The sequence below is a fragment of the Cnephaeus nilssonii genome (assembly GCF_951640355.1).
Source record: "Cnephaeus nilssonii genome assembly, chromosome: 19".
Lineage (NCBI taxonomy): Eukaryota > Metazoa > Chordata > Mammalia > Chiroptera > Vespertilionidae > Cnephaeus > Cnephaeus nilssonii.
The window spans coordinates 16,913,435-16,938,131 of NC_137090.1; the positions used below are offsets into that span (position 1 = coordinate 16,913,435).

The 24,697-nt window shown below is 44.4% G+C and overlaps 1 protein-coding gene across 4 annotated transcripts in view; it reads right to left on the bottom strand.

Moving 5' to 3' along the window:
• Nucleotides 1-2,233: 2,233 nt before the first annotated feature.
• Nucleotides 2,234-24,697, bottom strand: part of CEP112 (centrosomal protein 112) — a 310,297-nt gene continuing 287,833 nt past the window's right edge. For all 4 annotated transcript variants that reach the window (XM_079798269.1, XM_079798270.1, XM_079798271.1 and 1 more), the window contains 3 exons: nt 8,077-8,178; nt 3,852-3,916; nt 2,234-2,598 (listed from right to left, as the gene is read on the bottom strand). In XM_079798269.1, the coding sequence (XP_079654395.1) occupies nt 2,595-2,598; nt 3,852-3,916; nt 8,077-8,178 (171 nt within the window). In that variant the 3' untranslated portion in view covers nt 2,234-2,594. The remainder of the gene's footprint in view (nt 2,599-3,851; nt 3,917-8,076; nt 8,179-24,697) is intronic.

Consider the following 24,697-nt stretch of genomic DNA (forward strand, 5'->3'; position numbering starts at 1 on the left):
CTGAAAAAATCACTATTAATATGTGACTTTACAGGATCATGAGTGAACCTGAGCTGATGCCTTTGCGTCACAAGTCAATGCTTCTGTACAAACTCCGAAGCAAGCCCGTCCATCCTCTGCCCCTCTCTCAGTCCTCCTTTCCCCCAGGGTGCCCTGGAGGACTGCCCACTGAGGAGCTGACTGTTGAGTGGGGAGGTCAGAGCCCTGCAGGGGCTCCCAGCTTGGTGACGCAGGAATGGCGGACTCCAACAGAACCGTGACACGTAGGTGACTGACAGCTAACGTCATGGTAACCCTTCCCATGCCCCACCCCGCAGCTGGACAGGAACACACACCGAGACCACTATGACCCCACAGCTCTCCTTCTGCTCAGCTTGCTGCCAAGGCCGTGCCAACCACTACCTGTTGACAATCACGTGTTGAGACGGAAAAAGCACAGGTGGACGACCCAGGTGCAGCAGCCAATAGGAACTTGAAATGGAACTAAATTAGGTCCTTGTGATGAACAACTGATCTCCCAGCAGATAAAAGAAAGGATGAAATCTTAGATGATTGTATAATAAGGCACGATGTTTATAATTTAATTCCTAAGCACTTGCCTTTTTTTCAGTAGCCATTTATGTATTCAGTGCTCAATTCTGTAAGGAATTTTAAACACGCCAAGCGTAATTTTCCTTTCTCTTCCTTTGTCAGAGGGCCTTCACAGAAACATTAGTGTCAGCCCGTACTCCTATCACATACAATCAAACTGACCTAAAGTTTCAGCCGTCTACTCCCAGATGTATAAGACACGCTTTGGCGAGGAAACAGGATCTGGGGAATGTCAAAGGTTCACCAGTGTTTGTAATTTCATAATCCTTGAAATAAGGAAAGGAAAGAATAGCAGGCAACCTTCCAAAACACCTACTGATATTTACTCATGGAAAACAAATATTCTGGAGTGGGAGTTCCAAGACCAGCACACAATGCAATTCACAAAGGTTTTCACGTCATGCCGCTAACAACCGTGCTAGTGAAATCTGGTGAGCTTCAACCCGCTTTTCACGATCTGTAGAGAAGCACTTAAATTAATCATGTGGCCCTAATCTTTCTGAGTACTAAATCCTAGTCTGAGATCATGAGCCTCATCGGACGGGCGGTTTTAACAGCATCTGCTACAATCTTGCTGTCCCCTGAACAGGATTTAAGCTGCACTATGATTTATTGTATATGCAAGAAAAACCCCATCTTTTGCAGGGTGGAAACACGTTTCTGGAGGAGGAGTCAGGGTGAACATGACCAGGCAGAGAGCCGATGGGCACCCATGACTTCGTGCCAGAATGCCAGGCCTCCCACTGATGGCCGTGAGGCAGCGTCTAGGCCCAAGTGGCCCTGGCTTTGGAAGTGGCTTCCTTATCGTCTCTGTGTCTCAGTTACAGTGCAAAAGAGGGTAATTAATCCTTGGGCAGCAAACAATAGAACTGGGCGTGGGAAAGAGAAAGCATTTTGAAGAAGTGTAAATAAAAGTCTGGCCTTGTCCTTTACGGCAGCTCCGACGATGACAGCCCCGCCCACGGTCCAGACGGTTAGTGTCTCAAAGGGCCCTGCGCACACCACGATGCAGTCAAAAGCATAGTGAGCATCCATCCACTGCAGTTCAGTTTCCTCTGCAAATCAGGGCTGACCAATCGCATTGAACAGCTCACTGGCCTCGGGCAGTGACTGAAACATCCATGCCTGGGAGCACCACCACATGACCTCACCGTGAAAATGGGGTCCATCGGACCCATCGTAGGTCATGTGCCATCACTTGCCAGTGTGTTGGGTGTCCTTCCCCACATGCTCCCACTAATATCATAATGAAAACCACCACCATAAAAGAGATCAAGGAAGTTACAGTAAAACCATAGCTGCTCCTAAAATTCTTACACTCTTCTGCCCCTGGGTCAGCTTAGAGACCGACATGACAAATACTTGGACAGACGACCCCGGGGTTTTAAACCTAAATAAACACACTGCTTATGGATCTGATCCTTGCCACAACATAAGGTATTTCCCCCCAAAGTATAATTTGAGATTGTCAGTACTTTCTAGGGGAAAATACCAGGCAGATGTCATATTGGTTTTAGCAAATGAAATGCAACAAAATGTAGAAATAAAATTGACAAGTACAAAACAATGCTTTAATAAAATATGAATATGAACATGAAAACAATGTAAACATGTTAAAATTTTTGATATGATACTATAAAACGTGATTTTGATCATATGCAACAGGTAAAATTCTATGCGATAGCATTAACCAGACAAATTATAGGAAATCATTTCTTTTCCCAATATAAGCAATTCTCAGAACACACTCAAACACACACAGTATGGAAATAAAAGATAAAAGAGTATTAAAAAAATAACTTAGGCAGACACAAATTAAACCACCCTAGTAGTATATGAGTGATGCATGTTTTTATGATCTTAATTACACTTAAGTATTAAAAAATGCCACTGATCTCACAGTTTACGTTACACTATCCAAATCTTCAAACCTGCTAGCAGTCCACAGAACGGCCCGGACACTGAAGCCATCTATGCTCTGTTACTCGGGTGAATCCTCACAGTTACCTGAAAATCCGAAATCTCAGTTAGGACTTTCTCTAGGTCTAATGGGCATGTCAGTTATAAAATATGTTTTCATTCAAGAGGAGCTGGACGGGCCCTGGATAGGCTCTGGCTGGCATGGCTCAGTGGTTGAGCATTGACCTGTGAACCAGGGCACATGCCTGGGGGCATGCAGGAGGCAGCCAATCAATGATTTTCTCTCATCATTGATGTTTCTACTCTCTCCCTCTCCCTTCCTCTGAAATCAATAAAAATATATTTAAAAATCAAAAACAAAAGGTGGTGGTGTGATTCTCAGTCAGGGCACATACCCAGGTTGATCCCTGGTTGGGGCGTGTGTGGGAGACAACCAAACGATCTCTCTCTCTCTCTCTCTCTCTCTCTCTCTCAGCCCCCCCTCTTCTTCTCTCCCCAAAATCAATAAAAACATATTTTTTTTAAAAAGAGAAGCTGGACCAAAGGAGGCTAAAAATAATATCTGATATCAAAGTATCATCATCTGTGTCATGAGGGGTCAACTCCTCTCTACACCAAGCAACGGCATCTTTTGAAAAGTACATGATGCACAGGGTCTTACTTTAATTAGTGCTATATAATGGCTCAGTCTTTCCCTGCACAGAGAGGAGGGCAGTCTGACTACATCAGCAGGTAAACGTGGTCTGTGTCGCGATGTCTCTGGGAACCTCTGACAGAGGGTCCCGTGCCTCCCTGAGAAGTACACTTGGGGCACTGAGTCGCTGGGAGCGTGGTGACATCACTGAATCACTGATCTCCTCCCCGCCCTCCCCCCCCCCCCCCCCACACACACACTCCCGCACAGTCAGTGGCCCCTCCTCTTTTATCTGTTCTGGTCTGAGAACACCTGTAAGAGCTCCAAACGCCCACGGGACACAGGACTTGGGAGATGTGGCCTACCACACTAAGAACTGCGTCATCTCACTATCTTAAAAGGATCACACTGCCTCCTTAATCCTGCAACCGGGCTTCAAGACAACTTCTTGTCCTGACGACCCAAGTGAGGCCCGGGCTTGCAGGCGCCTGCGGATTCTCTCATCTCCTTCTGATCGTCCTGACTAAGCACTGTGATTACAAGAGGTGGTGACTTCTCAAAGACAGGCTATTTACTAAAAATAAGCCTTTGTTTTTCAAAATTGATATGTTTAAGAATGTTACTGAAGACCTGAACGTCAAGCCAGGAGACCCCCAGGTACAAACCAACGCAAACCGATCAGCAGGCATTCTGATCAGGGCCATACCTTCTGCCTTGGTAGGTGGTCAGCTCTTCCTGAAGGATGGACGCTCTCTTTTGCAGAAAGTTAACCTGGAGAAGAGGCCTTGTATGAGAGGAGGTGATGTGGCTTAAATAGCAACAATGTGCAAACAGTGTGGGCCCCCAGATGAATCTCAGAGAATTTGCTGGATTTTACGTTGTGTTTCTACATCAGATCCCATCGCGTCCCCACTGAAAGCCCACCAGAGGCGGCAGAATCAAGTTCAAATGCCTACGCAGAGCCACTGTGATCTGGCCCCGGCCTCTCTTTGCGGCTCCATCTCCCCTCACGCCTTCCCACCATCCCTACCTTATGTACCTGTTGGCACAGGCTGTTGCTCTTTTTGGAATAGTTGGCTAACTATCTCCTATCCATCCTCCTCTATGTGGTTCAAAGTCACTGAACTCTTCGACTCCTCCCAACTGCTCCCGCCCCGCCCGGGCGCCCTCAGGGCCCCTGCTCGGTATTCCTGTGCTCTACCCATCAGCACTTCTCCACGGCCTTGTGGTTGTTTTCGTACCTCTCCCTGAGACCCGGAGCTCTCGGAGGGCGAGGATGCCATTTCCTGTCTCTGGCCCCGTTCCTTCCACAGGGCCGGGTGTGGAGCTGGCATTCACCAGCTGGTGAACGAGTGAGTGAGTGCGTGGAGAGAAAATTACGGCCTTCTGGAAACCTCAACCCATCCTGGGGATTCCCTGAGGTTGAAGACAACATTTTGTAGTGGAAAGAGCCTGGGTTTTGTCTGGAGTTATGCCAACTTGGGTTCAATTTCTGCTTTGGCTTTTATGGCTCTAGGAAAGTTACTTAAAGTCTTGATGCCTCATTTGCAAAATGGGGTTAATGACAGACGCCTCCCAAGGTCAGGAGGATGAGGTGGAGCGACTCTCAGAACTGCCTCCCTAGTGCAGAGCTCACAGCTGGGGGAGGAGGGGGACGGAGGGAACTAGGTGGCTCAGCATATTCTCTGAAGTCAGACCTTTGCAACGTGGTTTGATTATTTTGAAGCATAAATTTCTATTATAAATTCAAGAGCACCTTATAGGACCAAGAGAAACTGTTTGGGGATAATGTGTACTATGGCTTGATGGAATCAAGAGACAGTGGTATTTGATCATTTTGGAATTGTTTACTCTCGTCTCTTTGGTCTGAACTGAAACCATGGCAACGCTTGATTCGGAGACATAGTCAAGCAGGAGAGTACAGCTGGCAGGACAGAGAATGTGCTCGCGAGAGGAAAGCACAGTCTCTCTAAATGGGTCCATAGCCAAGTGCTCCCTCGGTTTCGCTGAGTTGTATTATCACCGGCATCTTAATTTTATCCAATTGCTCACATGACCCACAGTCAATGATAATGCTGACAGATGCGAGGATTACATGGTTCAGCTTCCCTTCCCCCACGGTGCTTTGCAATCGGAATTTCAACAATTTTCAAAACACAGGCACCTGTGCTTCCTACTAAATGTGCTCGCTCTGCGGGCGTGCCTCCCATGCAGCTGCCAATGCTGAGGCCCAGGCGGCGCTCTCTCTCTCTCTCTCTCTCTCTCTCTCTCTCTCTCTCTCCCTCTCTCCCTCTCTCTCTCTCTCTCTCTCTCTCTCTCTCTCTCTCTGTGTGTCAACATCCAATGCAGTGGCTCCCATTACAGTGAAATGATATGAATGATAACAGAAGCCCTGCAGGTGGGTATCAGGTTTCTTCCTTCCTTTCTTTTTTCTAAAAAAACACTCATTTGAAGGTGCCAGGTCTTACCTAGCTGACCCTATGGAAGCTCTCGGACAAAGTTAATGGGTAAAACCACACCCCAGGGAGCTTTCCACCTAAACAAAGAGGACACAACCCTTCCTACCGCAGCACGCTCCTGTAGGAACTATTTTGACGCAGGGGCGAGCACAGCCTGCACAGCAGCATAGATAGAACGGACATTTTGTTTTCAGAGAAGAGGCTTTTTACTGAGGGAAGCAGAAAAGCAATGGCTAAAATCTGCTCCACATTTTGTCTTGCATGTTATAAACAGCTATGTGAGTGTCATCAAACCACATCTGTTTCTGTTGAAAATACACTTACTGAGCACCTACTGTGTGCCAGGCACCATCCATGGCACAGAGAGCAAAGACATCATTCCCTCATGGAGCCTTTCCACACAAAAATGTGGTCTTAAAAAAAAAGTTTCTTAGATAAGTAATTTGCAAACTCATGGTTTGACTTTTCAGTTTCTGAATGGTGTCTTTTGAAGTACAAAGTTTTACATGTTGGTAAAGTGCAATTCAATTCATCTATTTATTTCTCCTGCTGCTGTAATTTTGGTCTCATTGCCGAAAAAATACCTTATTCAAGGTATAAAGATTTCCTTCTTTATATGAGATTTTTTTCTTAGCGTTTCCTTCTAAGAGTTTTACAGTGTGGGCTCTCATGTTTAGGTCTCGGATCCATTTTGAGTTAACCTGTGCATAACCTGTAAGGGCCTCAGCTTCATTCTTTTGCATGTGGATTATCCAATAGGAACAGCAACATTCTTTCTATCTTTTCCTCATAGAATAGTCTTGGAACCCTTGTTGAAAATCAATTGACCACAGATGTAGGCATTTTTTTCTGGACTCTAAATTCTACTCCATTGCTCTGTATGTCTCTTCTTTATGCTCTGTATGTCTCTCTCTTTATGTCTCTTCTTTCTCATGTTAGAGTTTTAAAAAGCTCAGTAGACAAGCAATATATAAAACATAGAGAAATATACACTGAGTAGCCAGATTATTATGATCTCTGAACACATAATAATCTGGCCACTCAGTGTATATGCTCTCATGTCTCTTCTTTAACCAATGTCACACTGTCTTGATTATTATAGCTTTGTAGTAAGTTTTGAAATTGGGAAATGTGAATCCTCCAAATTTATTCTTATTTTCCAAAATGGTTTTTGGCTATTCTGGGTCCTGGCTAGTGTTTTAAACAATCTCAGCCATACAAGGATTCTTAGAAATACAGAGGGAACATAGTTGTTGTATGAAAAAATGTATGTTTTAAATTTCTAAGTGTGTTAGAAATGGGAATATGTGAACTCTTTCTCATGTTAGAGTTTTAAAAAGCTCAGTAGACAAGCAATATATAAAACAGAGAAATATATACTGAGTGGCCAGATTATTATGATCTCTGAACGCATAATAATCTGGCCACTCAGTGTATATCCTATATAATAAAAGGCTAATATGCAAATTGTCCCCTCAACCAGGAGTTCGACCAGCAGGTAGGCCGGCCAACTGCCCATATCCCCTCCCCCTGGCCAGGCTGGCCAGACCCCACCCATGCACGAATTCATGCACCAGGCCTCTAATATATATATACATATATACACGCTGAGTGGCCAGATTATTATGCATTCAGAGATCATAATAATCTGGCCACTCAGTGTATATGTTCATAGGACTTTATAGAGGTTTAAAATAACTTTAAGTATATACATTTAAATTGGTTTTATCACTCATATTCTATTTTATAAATTACCAAGAACTACACATTTCAGCAAGAAATACTTAACCTAATTGTTTGAATACCTTGTCGTCATTCTGCCTTGAATTTAAAATGCATTAAAATACAGCAGAATAAAAATACTCTTGACTTCACTGTGCCTTGTTTCTTGCCACATGTACACACCCAGGAGTCAGCAATGTGCTAAGCGATGGCACTCTGGGCCTGGCACCAAGAATAAAAGGGCGAGGCTGTAGAGGAATGTAGACGAAATGAATAAAAGTGACCATCAGTTTTCAATTTCAAGGGTGCTTTTAAGAAAATCTATTGAGCCCTAACTGGTTTGGCTCAGTGGATAGAGCGTCGGCCTGCGGACTGAAGAGTCCCAGGTTCAATTCCAGTCAAGGGCATGTACCTTGGTTGCGGGCACATCCCCAGTGGGGGGTGTGCAGGAGGCAGCTGAATTGATGTTTCTCTCTCATCGATGTTTCTAACTCTCTATCCCTCTCCTTTCCTCTATGTAAAAAAATCAATAAAATATTTTTTTTTTTAAAAGAAAATCTTATTGAGACAATGAGTTCTGAAACTAGTAAGAAAAACATTAAAACTACAAACACAATTCCTGCTGGGGGCAGGCCATGCCACAACAGCACCTGGGCTTCGGGCATCACTTCAGGATGGACGTGATGTGCAAGTGTCTTTTCAGGATACACATCACCTACGCCCGCGGGAATGCGGGATTCTGGTAATTACCTGTGACTTCAGGGAGGAAATGGTGTCTTCAAGTTCTTGTCTTAGAGAAGCTGGCATCAACCCTTTGAATTTTGTTTCGTATTCTTGTCGTATGTAAGTTATCTAAAGTGAAAAGAAAAAAAAGGAAGCTTATTTATTTATACACAGAAACAACTGTTTTGACTTTAACAAATCCCAGAACAATACCTATTCATCACAAAGGTAAGTCTGTTACACGTGGTCAAAATACAGATAATAAAATAAGAGGAAACATAGTTACAAACTCAAAAGGTACCCAGCCTGTCCTGGTGAGTCTGGGAGGGGCAGTACCTGCACCAGCGGTTTGTTTCTTTAAAACCCTTGGTGCCACAGTGTTCAGCGTTGGAGAAGTACAATATCCACGTTCTCTTCTCCATCACGATGCACACACTGGGCTAACCCCCTACCTTTTCTTGACCAGGATGTGGACCATGATCACAACACACTGTGATTGGAGGACAATTCGCAGCCCGTCATTGCTTTAAGACGTGTCCCCAACAGGGCTAGGCACCTGGGCGCTCGACAGAATCCATATGGTTATGAAGATATGAATGAAGGATAATCTATATCACTGTCTCCAAGTCTCCTCACCGCGGGGAAACCAGAGTGCCCTCGTCACTGTGAGTGGCTCTAGTTCATGGGTCTCCCTCTCCCTCAGACACAGTCAGCTCTGTGCTCAACAACTGATGACCACAGGCTGCTAGAGGAAAGGTTGGGGGCTCATCCCACTCATCTCGCTCAGAGCTAAAGATAGAGCCAAGTGAGGCAGGTGGAGGAGACATGCCCGGAGCAGGATGAAGAGGTCCATGAGTCTGAGCATGAATGTGAGTGTGTATGTCTCGATGTGTTTATCTAGCTAGCTAGCTATCATTCTTTCTTTCTCTTCCTCCTAATCTGAGATGCGATAGAATTTAAAAATCTATTGCATGGTGCGGGTATGACTTAACTGAAGCTGACTTGCAGTATATCTCGTAAATGATAATTCAGTGGACATATCTAGAAATAAAGGAATTACTATGAAAATATGCACAACTAATTTTAGTTAGACAAGTCTATGGATTTACTGAGGATGATTTAAAATTATTAGTCTTTAATTCCCAACTTTTCTTTTACTAAACTGAATTAAGAAAGAAATGTGTTATAATCATTTCATTACCTACTAAAAACCCATGGTAAACATAATTTTTCACTTTTTGGCAAAGTGTTTTTTTGTTTTGTTTTGTTTTTTAGATATGTTATAATCTTGTGATTTATACCTAAAAGAAAAACAAATAATGAAACATGGTATTTCCCCACTGATGCAATATTTGATTTTTCCCACATTTTCTTCTTGGACTTAAGTCTGATAGTTACATCTGTCAGCTGACTCAAATGAAAGGCAAAAGCACAGGAAAACACATGCTTTATAAATCAGACCTTAAGGACATTTATTAAGGGTTCACAGGCTACTAATATTAACTATATTTTTCTATCACTCAACATTGGCTCTGAAATTTTGAGCTACTACTCCTTTAAAAAGGATATATGTCTGCTTATAACCTTGTTTGTTAAGAAAGTCTGCCCACTTGCCTATACATTTGAAAGACTACTTGGCTGGGTATAAAAATTCTTCAATCCCACTTCCTCTCTATACTTAAAGACATTTTTTTAAATGTCTTCTGGTATTAAAGATAGCTATGGTAAAGTCTGAAACCAGGTTAAAATTTTTTCCATATTGAATATGACTTACCTTCTCTGCTTGCATGCCCATGTGATTTTCTTTAAATATTTTTATTGATTTTTAGAGAGACAGGAAGAGAGAGGGAGAGAGAGAAACATCAAAGAAAGAGCAAAGCACCAATCGCCTGCCTCCTGCATCTGCACAACCCCCACTGGGGGTCGAGCCTGCAACCCAGGCATGTGCCCTGACTGGGAATCGAACCAGCAATCTTTCCATGCATGGGATGCCACCCAACCAACTGAGCCACACCAGCCAGGACCCATGTGATTTTCTTTTTCCTTGATTCAGTAGCTTCACTGGGATGTTTTGGTATTAATTATTCTGTATCAATTTTCCTAAGACATTGTGTGTGCCCTTTCTAACTTTAAATTCAATTCTCTGAAGAAAAGTTTCTTCTGTTAGAAGAATTATTTGTATTATATTATTGTTCTGTGTTCATATTACATATGAATCTTTTTCTATTTGTTTTTTTTTCTCTAAGAATATAAATTTTGCATGTATAGGCTCTTCTTTGGTAATCTTCCATAATTATAATTTTATCTATTGTTTTACTTTCTTATAATTTTATATCTATTTTATATTTTCCTTTCATTTTGTGGGATTTCCTTTAGTCTGATCACTGTATTTCCTTGGATGTTTTCTGATATAATTTTTCTATTTTTGTTTCTTCTAATATGGTTTCAATCTTGGTAATCTTTTGATTTTTGTCTACTATTTTCCCTAAGATCTGAGAGATCACTTTTCATCTGTCTGTTGACTTATATCATCTTTAAACACGTATCTCTTTTTTCTTCTCTATCTCCCCCCAGCTTTTTCCTTGACAGAGAGATATGTCAATGTGTTTTGTAAATGCTCTGACATTGTGAGGAACTGTTTGTTATAAAGAACTATACTTTGTCTGAACCTTCCCTCTGTTTCTTGTGTAACTTCCCATTTGATCTATGTTTTTTTATTAGCTTTTTTCTTACATTTCTTCTTTCTCTCTCAGTCTAGCAAGGACCTTATGCTAGTTCTTTTTTCTTTAAAAAAATTAAACCTCATTTTTGAATGGAGCCAACAATATTGAGGTAGAGAGAGTAAGCTCTGGGGGCCCATCTTCCCTCGGTTTTGAGTGCTCTGGAGGTCAAGCCCAGCACTTAAGCCCTTTGGTTGATGCTTATAGTTTTCTTGACTCTTGCCCCCACTTCACTTTTCACATTTGACTTTAACAAATCCCAGAATAATACCTATTCATCACAAAGATAAGTCTGTTACACGTGGTCAAAAACCAGATAATAAAATAAGAGGAAACATAGTTACAAACTCAAAAGGTACCCAGCCTGTCCTGGTGAGTCTGGGAGGGGCAGTACCTGCACCAGCGGTTTGTTTCTTTAAAACCCTTGGTGCCACATCCTCTATAGGAGGCTAGGCCATAGACAGCAGAAAATTGTTTGAGCAAGGTTGCTCTTTGATCACCACTACTATCCCTTCCATCACTCTTTAAATTCAGTATGCTATATTTCCCAATTTTTACTGAGGATCTGGGCATTTCTACTTCCTGTCTACTCCTTTCTTTTTAGTTTTTATGATTTCAGTGAATCTAAGTGAACTTAAAATGAGCACTTGGAAAATCTAAAATTACCTCACCTACAAGTGAGACTATCAATCAGAAAAAATATTACTACTCTGAATCCTTAAACCCAAATCCTGAATTTAAAAATCATTATAATCATTTGAGAATCCTGTTACTTTAGTAAAGCCATAGAAAACTTTAACCAATCTGGTTCACTCTGTTTGTAAGATGTTACCATCAGCAACCATTTATTGAGTATTTTCTATGTGCCAGATCCAAGTCTGAGTGTTTTAATAAGTGTGATCCTTCTGACAGCCAGGGAGTGAGCCCAGAGCCATAAGCCATGATTTGCATTCAAGTAGTCTGACTCTCAAGCACATGTGTCCTTAGCCACCATGCTCCGCAGTTTCTCAAACAATCTTTCCAAATGCTGAAATGTTTCTTCCACCCCAGAAGGAAAAGGAACTCACAGACACAACCAGGTAGAGCCGTTTTACCCACGAAACACTGGCGTTCTCCCAAACCTGACAGGGGCTGGGGAAAGGCGGCGGGATGCACTACTACTTCCTTCCAGATATCCATCTAGTGTTGGCTCCATTTTTAAAAAGTACAATATAACAACAAGGACAGCAACAATTGGTTCCAATATGGCTTGGTTCCCCCATACACTCCCATTAGCTTAACATTTTAATTTATTAATGATTTATGTAGAAGACTAATTTTAAAAATCTATACAAGTGCAAGGCACATACCAAACTAAAATAAAAGTCCCACAAATCCCCACATAAGCACACATTTGAATTTCAGGCAGTGAAGGCTATATCTAAGTGTGTCATATGGCAATATAAGAGGAAGAAAAGAATTAGCTTATATTCCTTTATATCACTTTTGACCTCTGCGACCATTTTTCTATCCCACCTCTGATTCTCTCTTCTTCCTGCCTGCCCACATGTGAATTGATCTAAGCAAAGAGTTTGATGGACAGACACTTCCTTTCACTAAGGGAGATCAAACGTTTTATATATACATCTATTTTATTATTAGATGTATTAACTTTCATTAGTAGATAGTGTGTGACTAGACTATTAAATGTAGAAAAGTTCAAAGTCTGTTCTCACTCGAGGACTTCTGGAAGGAATTCCTAGCACTGCTGTGGCTCATTTCCACTCCCACTGCCCTCAGAAAGCTCCGTGCACAATCATCTGCGCTTCCACCTCCTCAGCCACATCACACCAAAGAGACATAAGCCTCCCTCTCTCCACAGGTTACTTCTCTCTCCACTTTCCTTCACCTTCTTACCTTCAGAAAGAAAAAGGAGAACACAGGGACCATGATAAACAATGACATTCCGAAGATGTAGTAAGACCCCTGCAAGCTGAGTGGACGTGGTGTGGGTGTAACATGGTACCCATGTGACCAAAGATAGCTGTTTTTGCACCATGGCAACAGACTGCCCATCTTTTCCTCCAAGGAAGAGCGGTGACAATATTTCCCTTAAGTTTAAAAATGGGGTATGGAGACTAAGAACACCCATGCCTGGAGTTTAGCATTACACTTACGTAAAAGTTATATCCTGGATAATCAGACAAATACCCATTTGCATAAATGAGAGACTACAAAGTGTAGAGAATATGTAGTTGACTCAAGTGAAGAGGGTCTTTGGAGATTAAGTGACGTTGAAAAAAAGTAAACCTTGGAAATCTGTAATTTCATTGAAAATGTGTAGGGAGAACTAAAACATATTTAGTGGTGTTCTTATTTGAAAAAGACTGTATCAACTAATCAGGCCAGCATGTCAAAGCTATGTCACCTCCTGCTTTGTAACAACAGCAAGCGAGTGGAGGTGGCAGCTTTGCATAAACAACCTCTGGACGGAGCCTGGAGCAGGTTATTTGATGGCTTCAATGTACACAATCCCGAGTTCATGCTCCAAGAGGAGCGAACAGGGGAACCACGTACTGTGTTGTTGCTGGTGAGTGCTGTGGTGGTTTTTTCACATTTTTAAAATGAAACGCATAGTCACTTATGACTGTATTGTAAGGTAAGAGTGAAGCAGTTCAGGAAAGTGACTGTGCCTGGTATTGCCTTACAAAGTCCTGACAAGCGTTTTGGGGGCCGGGCAAGCAGAGGAAAAGGAACCGAGTAAGGGCCCTATTGACGTCATCTCCTCGATCTCCACTTTCCTGCATTGCCCCCGGACCCCTATTAAGACTGTGTATAGTGATACAAGGCTTCTATGGATTCAGAATTGATTTTAAATCGATTTTTATTTTATACTTAAAACAACCTCCATGCATTTGGAAAACAGCAGTACCTGGTTTTGAGCCGTATTATATATCCCGGCTACTGACGATGGTCGGCGTGTGGGGACTTTTGCAGGCCCCTGCCGACAGCTCTGGCTCCCAGGCGGGAACCCCCACTCCATGGAAGGGAAGGAGCTCATCAAAACTCTCTCTCCATCCAGCCCGGATTCCCACCAATTGGAAATGCAGACAGGGTGAAGGGAGATATCAGATGCCTCCCCTCACTGTGGAGTAGTTTATTCAGAACGCTGGCCTAACACTAGGCTGAAATGAAGGCCACAAAGCAAACTGAGCTTGACTGGTGGGTTGGCTGTAGGGGTAGGAGGTGGGGGAAGGAACAGGTCACTCTGGAACATAGTATGTACCCTGAAGGAGGGTGAGCATGGGTGGGCACTGTAGTAGGGGGCTTGAGGTGGGTAGAGAGCATCAAAAAGACATTGGGCTTCTTCAGGGTAGTGAAAGGTGGTGAGAGGCGGGCAGGGTGGGGCACAGGGAAGGAGGTTGTGGGAAGGATCACATACAATACAAACAGAAATGGGTAGGATATTTCTGAGCAGTGGGCCATTGTGCAACAAAGAGGTTTTGCAGGGGCTTTTTAGGGAAGTGAGCATATAGACCTTATGGGTTTATGTTGAATTCCAATGTGGTTCAGAGAAGAAGAGTGAAAGAAATAGTAGTAAAAGATGGAGCAAAACAAAATGCTCTAGTGCAGCTGGAAAGAAATGCATTGCCTTCTGAGCAATTTAGTTTTTACTGGGTTAAGGGGCTCTGTGTTGCCACAGCAACTGCCGAGAGAGCTGCTCTGAGGAGGGTGCTCTGTGATTCTAACGCATAAAGTGAAAACGGAAATAGTAACCGCAATTTTCTTAACAGCCTTTAACAGACTCATTTCCCCTCTTCCTCCAGTGTGGGTTTATCTTATGGCTCTTTATTCCAACTGGTGTCCCCTCAAAACCGAGGCTGCAGCTCAAGGGAGCAGCATCCACCGAGGGAGTGAAGCCTGGGGCTCCCTGGGCCTGGCCTCCCCGGGAGGAGGGGCGCTGGTCACTGAGGCACAGCCCAGCTCAGCAGTGGGAGCGGAGCATGGAGGAGCGGTTTCCTGGTGCGGTGGAGAAAACCGTGTCTGCGCACGAAGAACCGAGCATTGTACGTAGGTGTAGATGCTCTGGATCTGGACTCGGGTGGTTAAAAGACTCTGACACCACGGAGCAAGCGTGGGTTAGTAAGTCTACTGGTGAGGACTCACACAGAGAAAAGGTGGGGAATGTGTAAGACAGACGCAGGCCAGAAAATCACTAGTCAACTGTGCCAATCTGTTTGTGAATCAAAGACTTTAAACATCCAATCAAAAGATTAAGGTTGTGACGTGAAATAAACGTGTGAAAAAATACTAAAATTTTGGACAGTGTTTGACATATCAGCTGTATGCTTTAGCTCCTGATGGAGATGAAGAACTGAAACCCTATTGTAGACAGAGGCCCAGAGGTACTCATTCAGGACTCACAGGACCTTCGCTGTCTCGCCCTTTCCAGAACGCTGGCTGAGCCTGCACAGAGCGAGGCCCAGGTCGGGACTGTCTGCTTGGCTGACTGCTGCAGCCTGGCCCTGAGCATGGTGCCTGGCATGGGGTTGCAGCTCAATACACGTGAATGAGCCCAAACCTCAGAGCACACGAGTGTTGGTGTTAAGTCAGTCTTTGTCTTAAGATGACAGGATCTTCAGGGTCTCCAGTAAACCAATCACAAAACCTCCCCCTAAATACAAAGAGCAGATTCTGTCATTGCGGTGGCTATTAATAAGCAGGCCAGCTTCAAAGCTGGGAAAATCAGAGGCGAACCCCAGGGCCTGCAGGCTGCTGAGATCAAAAGTGATCTCAGAGATTTACCCTGGAGGAGGAGGTGTGTTTCATCCCGGCTGTTCCTTCCCCTTACTCACTATCTGACTGTATTTACAGGGTTGCCATAGGAAATGAGTCATGCCTCTCTTTGTCCCCTGAAATTAAATGCCAGCGCCCTTCTCAGTAGAATATATACTTTTGGTTACTATTTCTACTGTTTTTCCTCCTAATAAGACCATTCCTAATATTTTTCTTCACTTAGGTTGATATATACTATGGACAAGTCAGTCTTAAAGGGCTATGACCCGTGCAGCAATTCTGGGGAAGGGGTGAGGCAGGCTGAATGGGGTGTCTGGGAGGTCCACATTGAAGAGCATGGACACTTGGAAGGTCAAGCTTATCCGTGTTAGAGGCGAGCATCTTGTCCCGCTTACTTTGTAAGGTCCATCTCAGAAAGGGTTTGGGGAAAACACCGGGGAGGGAGGGCAGCGTGCTTACAGTGCCGACCTTCCTTCCTTCCAGAGAGAGGGCAGTCAGCCCTGCAGACTTCCTGCGAGGTAGAGTGTGTCAGCACCAGACCCCAACTCCAACCACAGGGACTCAGAGACTGGGAGCCTAACCGACTTTGTTAGAAAGACCCAGAGGACTTGGGACGGAGACTGGTATTCCGTGAGCCTGGTAGGGGTTGGAGTCCATGGTATATTTCCTCTTTGTACACTGAAGTAAATGCTCAGTAAATATTGTCTTAACGAGGTAACGGCTGAATGAGTCCATGGTTGAATAGGTAGGTGGCACCGTGAAATCATGGAGGGCAGTAACAATCCTGCCAACAAGTGTCAATATAATGTAGCAGGAAACAGGAAGTAAAGAGAAACCAGCACTTAGAAACAGACCTATGCCAGGCACTGTATTAAGGGACTCATATATAATCGTCCACATACTATCAAGATTCTGTTTAATGCTTAAAATTTGGGAGCTAGACAGCATCATGTTTCATAGATGAGGAAACAGCTCATGGTGAGTAATGCTGAAACCTGACCTCTGACCTGCCCCATGCCCACCTGTGGCTGGGGGGTGGAGAGGGGCAGGATTAACCTGAAAATGTTATAAAGAAGTCACAGGAGAGGCGATCCAGGGCAGCAGAGTAGCTGGAGCAATCGAGGAGAGTGAGGAGCTCTGGGTCTAAGGTGAGCGGTAGGGAAGGCCAGGGTAAGTGAGGGTGAAGTGGTTTCTGTCCGTTAGGAGAAGCTAACAACTGGCTTGTAGAAAAGAAAAGCGAGAGGTGAGTTCAGAGAGCATGGATGCCTTCAGCCATGTACCAGAAAAGAGATGTTACTGTAGAGACAGGTGATGGTCGAGGGAGCTGGTTTGTGTGTGGGTGGGGAAAAGACATGATTTTGGTTGGCAATTCCTTAGTTTGAGGGGCCGGGAGACATTCATGAGGAAATATAGGCCTGGACATCTGAGACAAGCCAGGCCTGGAGACTGAACCAGAGTGGAAGCCCTAGGAAGGGAAGAGCTCTCAAGGGGGAGGGAGGGAACAGGATTTCCCAGGAGCAAAAACCCCCAAGGGGCTCCACATTTAGGGCACGGGAGATGCAGCAGAATCAGGGGAAGATGGGGAAGAGCCGAGAGGTGGGGGCAAGGCAAGAGAGTGGGAGCATGGCCTTGGGGCTCACAGAGAAGGGGAGCAGTGAGGTGTCAGCTGCTGCAGAGGCCGATGGAGACAAGACCACTCCATCGTCACCTCGCCTGTCATCACCACGTGGAGCCGCCTACATCGGGAATTAGTCACGATATTTGGGTGAGCAGCGATGCTACAAGTGAGGAGAGTTTAAGGTGGAATTAGTTGGTTGATATGTTGTATCTATGTCTAATCTTCAGTTAAATATCATTCAAACACCTGCTTAGTCAGAGATTTCTGACCTGGTTGGAGAGCACCTTTCAAAAGAGGCAGCGATGACTGCTCATTCTTTCTGCATGCTCCAGCGCGGCCATTATAAACAAGTGAAATCTCCCCTCAAATACCAATTACCTCCTTATGTTGGAGCAGGCCCTCTTGCCAGGTATGGCATTCTGCACACAACTCGAGGCAGGAATACAAAGGCGGTCATTGTCCTGCTATTGCACCCGGGACTTACTGAGACGGCTCCAGTTAACACTGATGAGGATTTTGTGCATGGATCTCCCTACCTCCCAGTGAATGGGAACAGAGACCCCACAACCTCAGAGCAGAAAACTTCTAAACACCATTGTGAACAGTTACTGACTAAATTCATGATCTGTTCACCTTTACACAGAAGAGATGAAGGGACCTTCATTCAATTGAAAGTGAGGAAGCATGCAGTTACCTGACGACTTCACGTAGGATTTCTGCAGGACAACGGAGGATCTGTCTCCCACCAACGCCCAGGGGTGATTACTCTGCAAAGCTCCGTGTGGAAGAGCAAAGTGAGGGTGAAGTGGTTTCTGTCCGTTGGAACCTTACGTTTTTTACGTGAGATGTGTGAAAAGGAGCTACATAAACACACAACTGGAGTATAATGGGCCAAGGAAGGGGACTGGGAGCCTGGTAACTCCTCAGAGGGATAATGGAAGTCTCTATGGAGACATGGAACCCTATTTGGCTCTTGCAAAATGAGTAGGCACTTTCTAGATAGACAAGAGGGAGGAGACGTACAGGTAAACGTGTGTAAGATGCTGAGGGACTATCAAGGGATCAGGTGTGGGTGGAGGTCATGTGGTGGGCAGGGGATGAGTGAGGCAGGTGGAGACTGGGTGGCTAGGACTTTCAAGGTCATGCTTTAGCCTGAAGACAAGGGGAAAGCTCAAGGGTTCTGACTGGAGACGAATACATCGGACTTCCATCACAAAACGAGCATCCTGGCGGAGCTGTGCTGCTTCCAGTGGGTCTTCCCGGGATTTTCTCCACTGTTGCCATTGCTCTAAAATGCAGACCTGATCGTCTTGCCCTCCCCACTCCTCCATCGTGAAAACACTTCAATGAGTTCTTAAACCTATAGGTTAAAGACAATCTCTTAGGCACAGACCATCTAAGAACCTTCTTATCGGACCTGAGTCTGACTTTCCAGGACACCTTGTGCCCCCGTAATGACCTGCATTTCCCCGGAGTCCTCATGCCTTTGCACAGGCTGTGCTGTGCCCCCTCCATGCCTTTCCCAGCCTGACCAGCTGGAGCACCGGTCACTTCCTCATGCAGCACCTTCTCCAGGCCTCAGCCTTCCAGTCAAGGTAACCACGCCCTCCTCTAAGATGCCTTGGGGTCGGGTCTCATGCATCTGACGATCACCACCATCAACGACAGACATTTACTGTGTGTTTTCTATGCATTAGGCACCCAACCGCACCCTTCCATGTATTACATTTCACTTAATCTTCCCACCAACTCTGTGTGATACTTTTATGGCTATTTATATTTGAAAAATCGGCCAAGTGCGGTTCCTATCTCACCCACAGTCACACAGCTAATTAGTAGCTGAGCTAGAACCCACACCTAGGTCTTCCTTACCCTAAAGCCTCTGCTTTTACTTCATTATCACACAATATTATAATGATTGATTTACATACTGTTTTCTTCTATTGGACTGTGGGTGCCCAGATGGTAGGTTGCACGTTTTACTAGAGATCGATGCTATCTGATGAGTACATCATTATTTAGTTGAAGTTTGAAAACATTACATGGGTTGTTTTTGCCACCATGAAGGCATTGTTTCCACCTTCATCAGCAGGCTGGAGTGTGTGTGAAGTGGAACATACCTGACCACGTGACACTGGGCTCACCTAACCAGAGCTACACCTGCTCTAGGTCAAGTAGAGATACGGGGCCAGTGAGTGGTGCACTTTGTCTTTTAAGAGAGACTGGGGTTCCTATTTCTACCAATCAGATAAACTGGGAATAAATATTAACATGGCTTGGACCACTTGGACATAGGTGCAAGTAAAATTTCTGCTCGAAATGGTTCAAATATCTTTCAAAAACTTAAGTACACTGTCCTGAACACAAACTCAACACGCCCTTAATAAACTGTGTGGGGAGAGCAATGGGATGCCAGACCCAGCAAGGGGAGAACTTCGAATCTTTCTTTCACTATTATTTTCACCGTGTGCCCTCCAGGAATGTCTGGGTGCATTCTTTATAAAATGGTTGCCCAGAACTTTCTTAAAACACATCAAACTAACAAAGGTCAAATAAAGAGCAGAAAGATTTTGTTCTTTCAGTTGAAGACATTTCTTTAGTATTAAAAGTTGACTGAAATCTCGAAGTGTATTCTGATGGTGTCTGCAGAGAATTCCTGGTAGATAGTAAAAAGACAGAGAAAAATAAAGGTAGCTGAGGGCTGTGGGACCCTCCCTCTCTGGACAGCTTTCTTCTCTACTTCAGTAATAGGAAAACTCACTACTTAACATGACAACATTGTGTGCAGGTAGTAAGACTAATGTCATTTTTCATTATTTCTTGGCCCACACGGTAAACATATTATGGTGAAAAGTTTAACTACCTCATTTGTAAGGGAAGACAAACAGAAAGGGTGTCTTTTCTTATTCAGATTGAATTCTAGATGGTTTGTTTGTGTTGATTTCCAACCATTGGAGGCTGCCATCAGAGGGATCCTACTGTGTAGCCCCAGGAATGCTCAGGGCCTACTCAAGAAGGCAAATAATTCTTTCAACTAATATTTACAGGGTAAAATAAGATTGTTGTTAGAGTAATAAATTTGACAGTAAAATAGTAATCAAGTTTTCAGGCTAATTTAAATTGGCTAATTGAAATAAGCGAATATTCTAGAAAAATTAATTGTACTGGACAAAAAGCAGTTCCTAAAGTGTTAACTAAAATTTTTATTGGTAGTTCATCCCAGTGGGTAACTTAGGACTCCATAGCAGCTTCATGCCTTCTCTGTATCATGCGTTTAAAACTGACATTGAGGAATCTCCATACTGTTCACAGTGGCTGCACCAGTCTGCTTCCCACCAGCAATGCACGAGAGTTCCTTTTTCTCCGCATCCTCGCCAGTACTTGTTTGTTGATTTGTTGGTGATAGCCATTCTGACAGCTGTGAGGTGGTACCTTATTGTCATTTTGATTTGCATCTCTCAAATGGTTAGTGACTTTGAGCATGTTTTCATATGTCTATTGGCCTTCTGTATGTTCTTTTTCAAAAAGTGTCTATTTAGGTCCTTTGCCCATTTTTTGATTGGATTGTTTATCTTCATTTTGTTAAGTTGTATGAGTACCCTGTAAATTTGGAGATTAAATCCTTATCGGAAAAAAACCCCAAAAAAACCCTTATCAGAGATTGGAAAATTATATGTTATATATTTTTCATCACAATAAAATAAATAAAAGAATCCACCAGAAGATGTAATTAATCAAGATGATTAGGAACAGAAAGAAGATTTTTGTGGTAGCTAATGGGTAGGAAAGAGTAACAGATCTATTAGTTTATGTTAGTTTCTTTGGGAGAAATGCTAGTGGGTGGTAAAATGAATGTTTCACAAATGTAACCTGTTACACTATCATGTAATTTGGTAGAAGTGAATTCAGTTTTTAAAATACTTGTAAATTTGAAAAAAATAAAAAATAAAAACTGACGTGGGCAGCAGAAAGTCTAAGAGTTTTGGGATAAAAATACTATTTTATCTTGCATTATGCTAGCATTTTGTTCAGCTTTGAAAAAATTAATCTTGCTTCCTCTTGGTCTTAGGAAGATTTTAAATACCCAACTCCCTGTCCTAAAAGTGGCTTATGTGACCTTTGCCATGTCCAGTGACCTTGGAAATACAAGGGTTGTTGTCTTGTGAAATTAGGTTAATATATACTTTAAATGTTCCTTAAGGTGAAGCAATTGTTTGATGGAGTGGAACTTTGGGAAGACTTGTCTGAAACTTCAAATTTGATCTCTCCATGGTACAGCTCACCGGTGTTTCTGGATCATGTGTAGTAAACTTCAGAAGTCTGGCAGGAGGTGGGGTGGTCAGTGAGCCTGCCTAAGGATTGTATAAGGTGGCTAGTCTTGACATATACTAGTAGGCCTTTCAACTACCACCTCAGGATTTCTGGATCAACCTTTACTTTTTAATTTAAACTCTTCTAAGCCAATCAGATGGTGGACCGGGTGGATGGCTAGGTGGGAAATGGCTGGGCTTGGTGCAGCAGCCTCAAGGATGCCCGGCCCACCGCATGCACAAAGCTGGATGCACGCATTCTGCACAGTGGTTCCCTCCTCACCTCTCCCCATCAATGCTGAGCCCCCCGTAGCTCACCAACTTAGTCTGCTCTTCGAAACATGAAGGACCATTAAACCCTTTCACCAAGGAATTTACGATTTTGTTTGGAAGCAAAGTTAGCCCACAAACATACACCTCCAGCTACAGGGAAACTGAGTATACGTGTAATAGAAATGTGGGGGAAGAAGATCTTTCTGGGGTGGAATTGTGTGGGAAGAATCTCAGGAGAAGGGAGATGCTGATTGTGCTCCCAAAGGTGAACAGCAGGAAGATGCACAGAGATCTGGTGAAAGGACATTGCAGGTTTAGAGAAAAAGCATAGGCCAAGGCAACAGTGAGTGTGGCTGGTGTGGGTGCCGAGATCCCCCAGCTGACACCTGACTGAGATGCTGAGGTGTGTGGAAGTAATACCGACAGACAGTCCAGGCTACAGAAAATTGTGGAGATCTGCAGTGAGTGGGGGCCAGTGGGTTTCTTCAGCAGAGGAAAGCATGATGTCAGGGCTGCATATCATACGTTTCTAAGGAAGATTACTGAGAGATGAGAGGCAGGTAGGCCAGCTAGACAGAGACCATTTCATCCAAACACAAGGTGATGAGGGGTCAAACAGAGATGACAGTGGGGAGGATGGAGATGAGTGGAACTGAAGGGCATTTTGGAGGTAGAAATAACATACTTCGTGATAAAGTGGCTATAAAGTGCGATAGATAGAGAGATAATGTCAAGGTTTCCAGCAGTCTTGTCTCAATCCTGCTGACACTATCAACTCAATGTCCTCATGGACACATATCTCGACATGTCTGGCTTCCTGGTTCTCACCTGTCTTAGCTTGGGCTACTACAGCAAAATACACTGACTGGGTGACTTAAGCCACAGACACTTATTGCTCCCAGTTCTGGAGGCTGAAGTCCAAGGTCTGGGTGGCTGCCGCAGGATCAGGTTCTGGTGAGAGCTCTCCTCCTGACTTGCAGACAGCCACCTTCCTGTTGTATCCTCACATGATGGAGAGAAACAAGATCCCTTCTTATAAGGGCACTAATTCCATCACGAGGACTCTACCCTCATGACCTAATCACCTCCAAAGGCCCCATCTCAGAACATCATCGCACTGGGCTTAGGGCTTCAACATATGGATTTGGGGGCAAACAAGCATTCAGCTTATAATACCGCCTCAATTTTAATAACTTCTAGAACTCACTAGAAATCTTTTTCACCCCCACTCTGCTTGTGTCACTTGGTGGTCTTTATGTTTGCAAACCCAGCCCTAACACGCTGCTGACACAGGAGGTAAGGCCAGGAGGCACATTAGCAGCCGAGGCCAGCAGTGGAGGCAGCTAGCTTTCTCTTACTACTGTAGACCCCGGGTCCAGGGGTGTCAGCCCAGGCCATGGTTTGTTTTACTCACCCAGTTCAGGCGCATGACCAGCCTTCCCCCTGCCTCCTGCTCCAGGTCCTGCTAGAAATCGAGTTCGGGGCCAGTGAAGTAGGAGCCCAGGACTCCTGCAGGAGCTCCAGTGGAGAGAAACTTTCTCTTTTCTGCTGATCTGAGCCTGAAACACCGGCCCTGGAGCTGCTAGCCGTCATCTTGCAACACAAGGGCATAGCTTGCAGGAATGGCGCCAATAATAAGGAAAGAGCAAAAACATGGAGACGGAAAACTGGCTGTCGGTCACATAATTTGAGTAATTGGATTAAGCCTCCCTTGAAGCCAATACTACTTCTCAGTTACATGAACCAAAAAATTGTTCTTGTTTAAACCAGTGTGAGTTTCAACCAGTTATTTCTAATGGGTTATTTGACCCTGGCTGAGGTTCCCTGCCAAGGGCCCTGACTTTGCACCCAGTGAGCTGGCCCAACTAATGAGCCAGCGACGTAATGATGGCCACGATTTAAACAGCCACACCCTACCGGCTGGACTGGATCATTCAGCCCTGACATTTGCCCCAACTGCCTGGCTACCCCCTCACTGTCATCTGTGCGACAGACAACTCTGGCAGCTCAGAGAGAGCCTCCCCACCTCCAATTCATGCGTCCCGCATGAACACCCGTGCTGACTTCACCTAGCTTTACAGACCAGCACCTCACATTGTGGGGTCCCCTGGGAAGGCCAGGTCGGGGTGCTCCCACCACCTGCTATCTCCTGCTGCTACAGAAAGTAACCAACAACCATAAACACACACACTACTCTGATAGGGCCAACTACAAAGTCATGCTATTTCGCCTTCGAGGACCTTCTCCCCTGCTGGAAAACCTTGGACTGGCGTATTTCACAGTGTGGGCGCCTTTTGCACACAACTTCTTTCTTACAAGAGACCTACACACCCAGAGCCCATATCGCTGCTGATCGGCCCATGCCTGGCTCTGGGTGATTCAGGACCAGCAGTGCGCGTGCTTGGCGAAGCTCTGGGTAATGCCGCGGGAGCACCGCAGCAAATACCCGCCTCTGAGACCAGGGCTTGCGTTACCTGCTGTCTTAATTGACGCAGCCAGCAAAGCGCTAATTGCAGAGAGCAAGGTACAAATCCGTGAAGTAGGTAAATGGCAGCGATGAAAGCACAGAGCCGCTTGAGAGCCAGCCTTGCCCAATCTCCTGAAAACAGAACCATACTGCTGCGCCAGAGAAGTTAGGATGGCCTGCCTTTGTTTTCACTAAAATGCACTAATAAATAATGGGCTGTTCAATTGATAATTAAAGAGAGAGAGAGGCCTTCACTTCTGAGCTTTTGTAAGTAAGGCAATATTCCTTTCCGATGAGTCAAGTCCGGCCAGGCACAGTCAAGGTACTTGGGTTTCTTTGTACTTCTCTCCCCTTTATTTCAGATTTTATATGAATGAAACACGATGAGTAATTCCTTCTCTTTGGATCCTTCAGGATATTATTTAAACACTGGCATCTGGTCTAAGGGAAATTTAATGCTAAGTCAGAGGAGTATTTGAAAAAT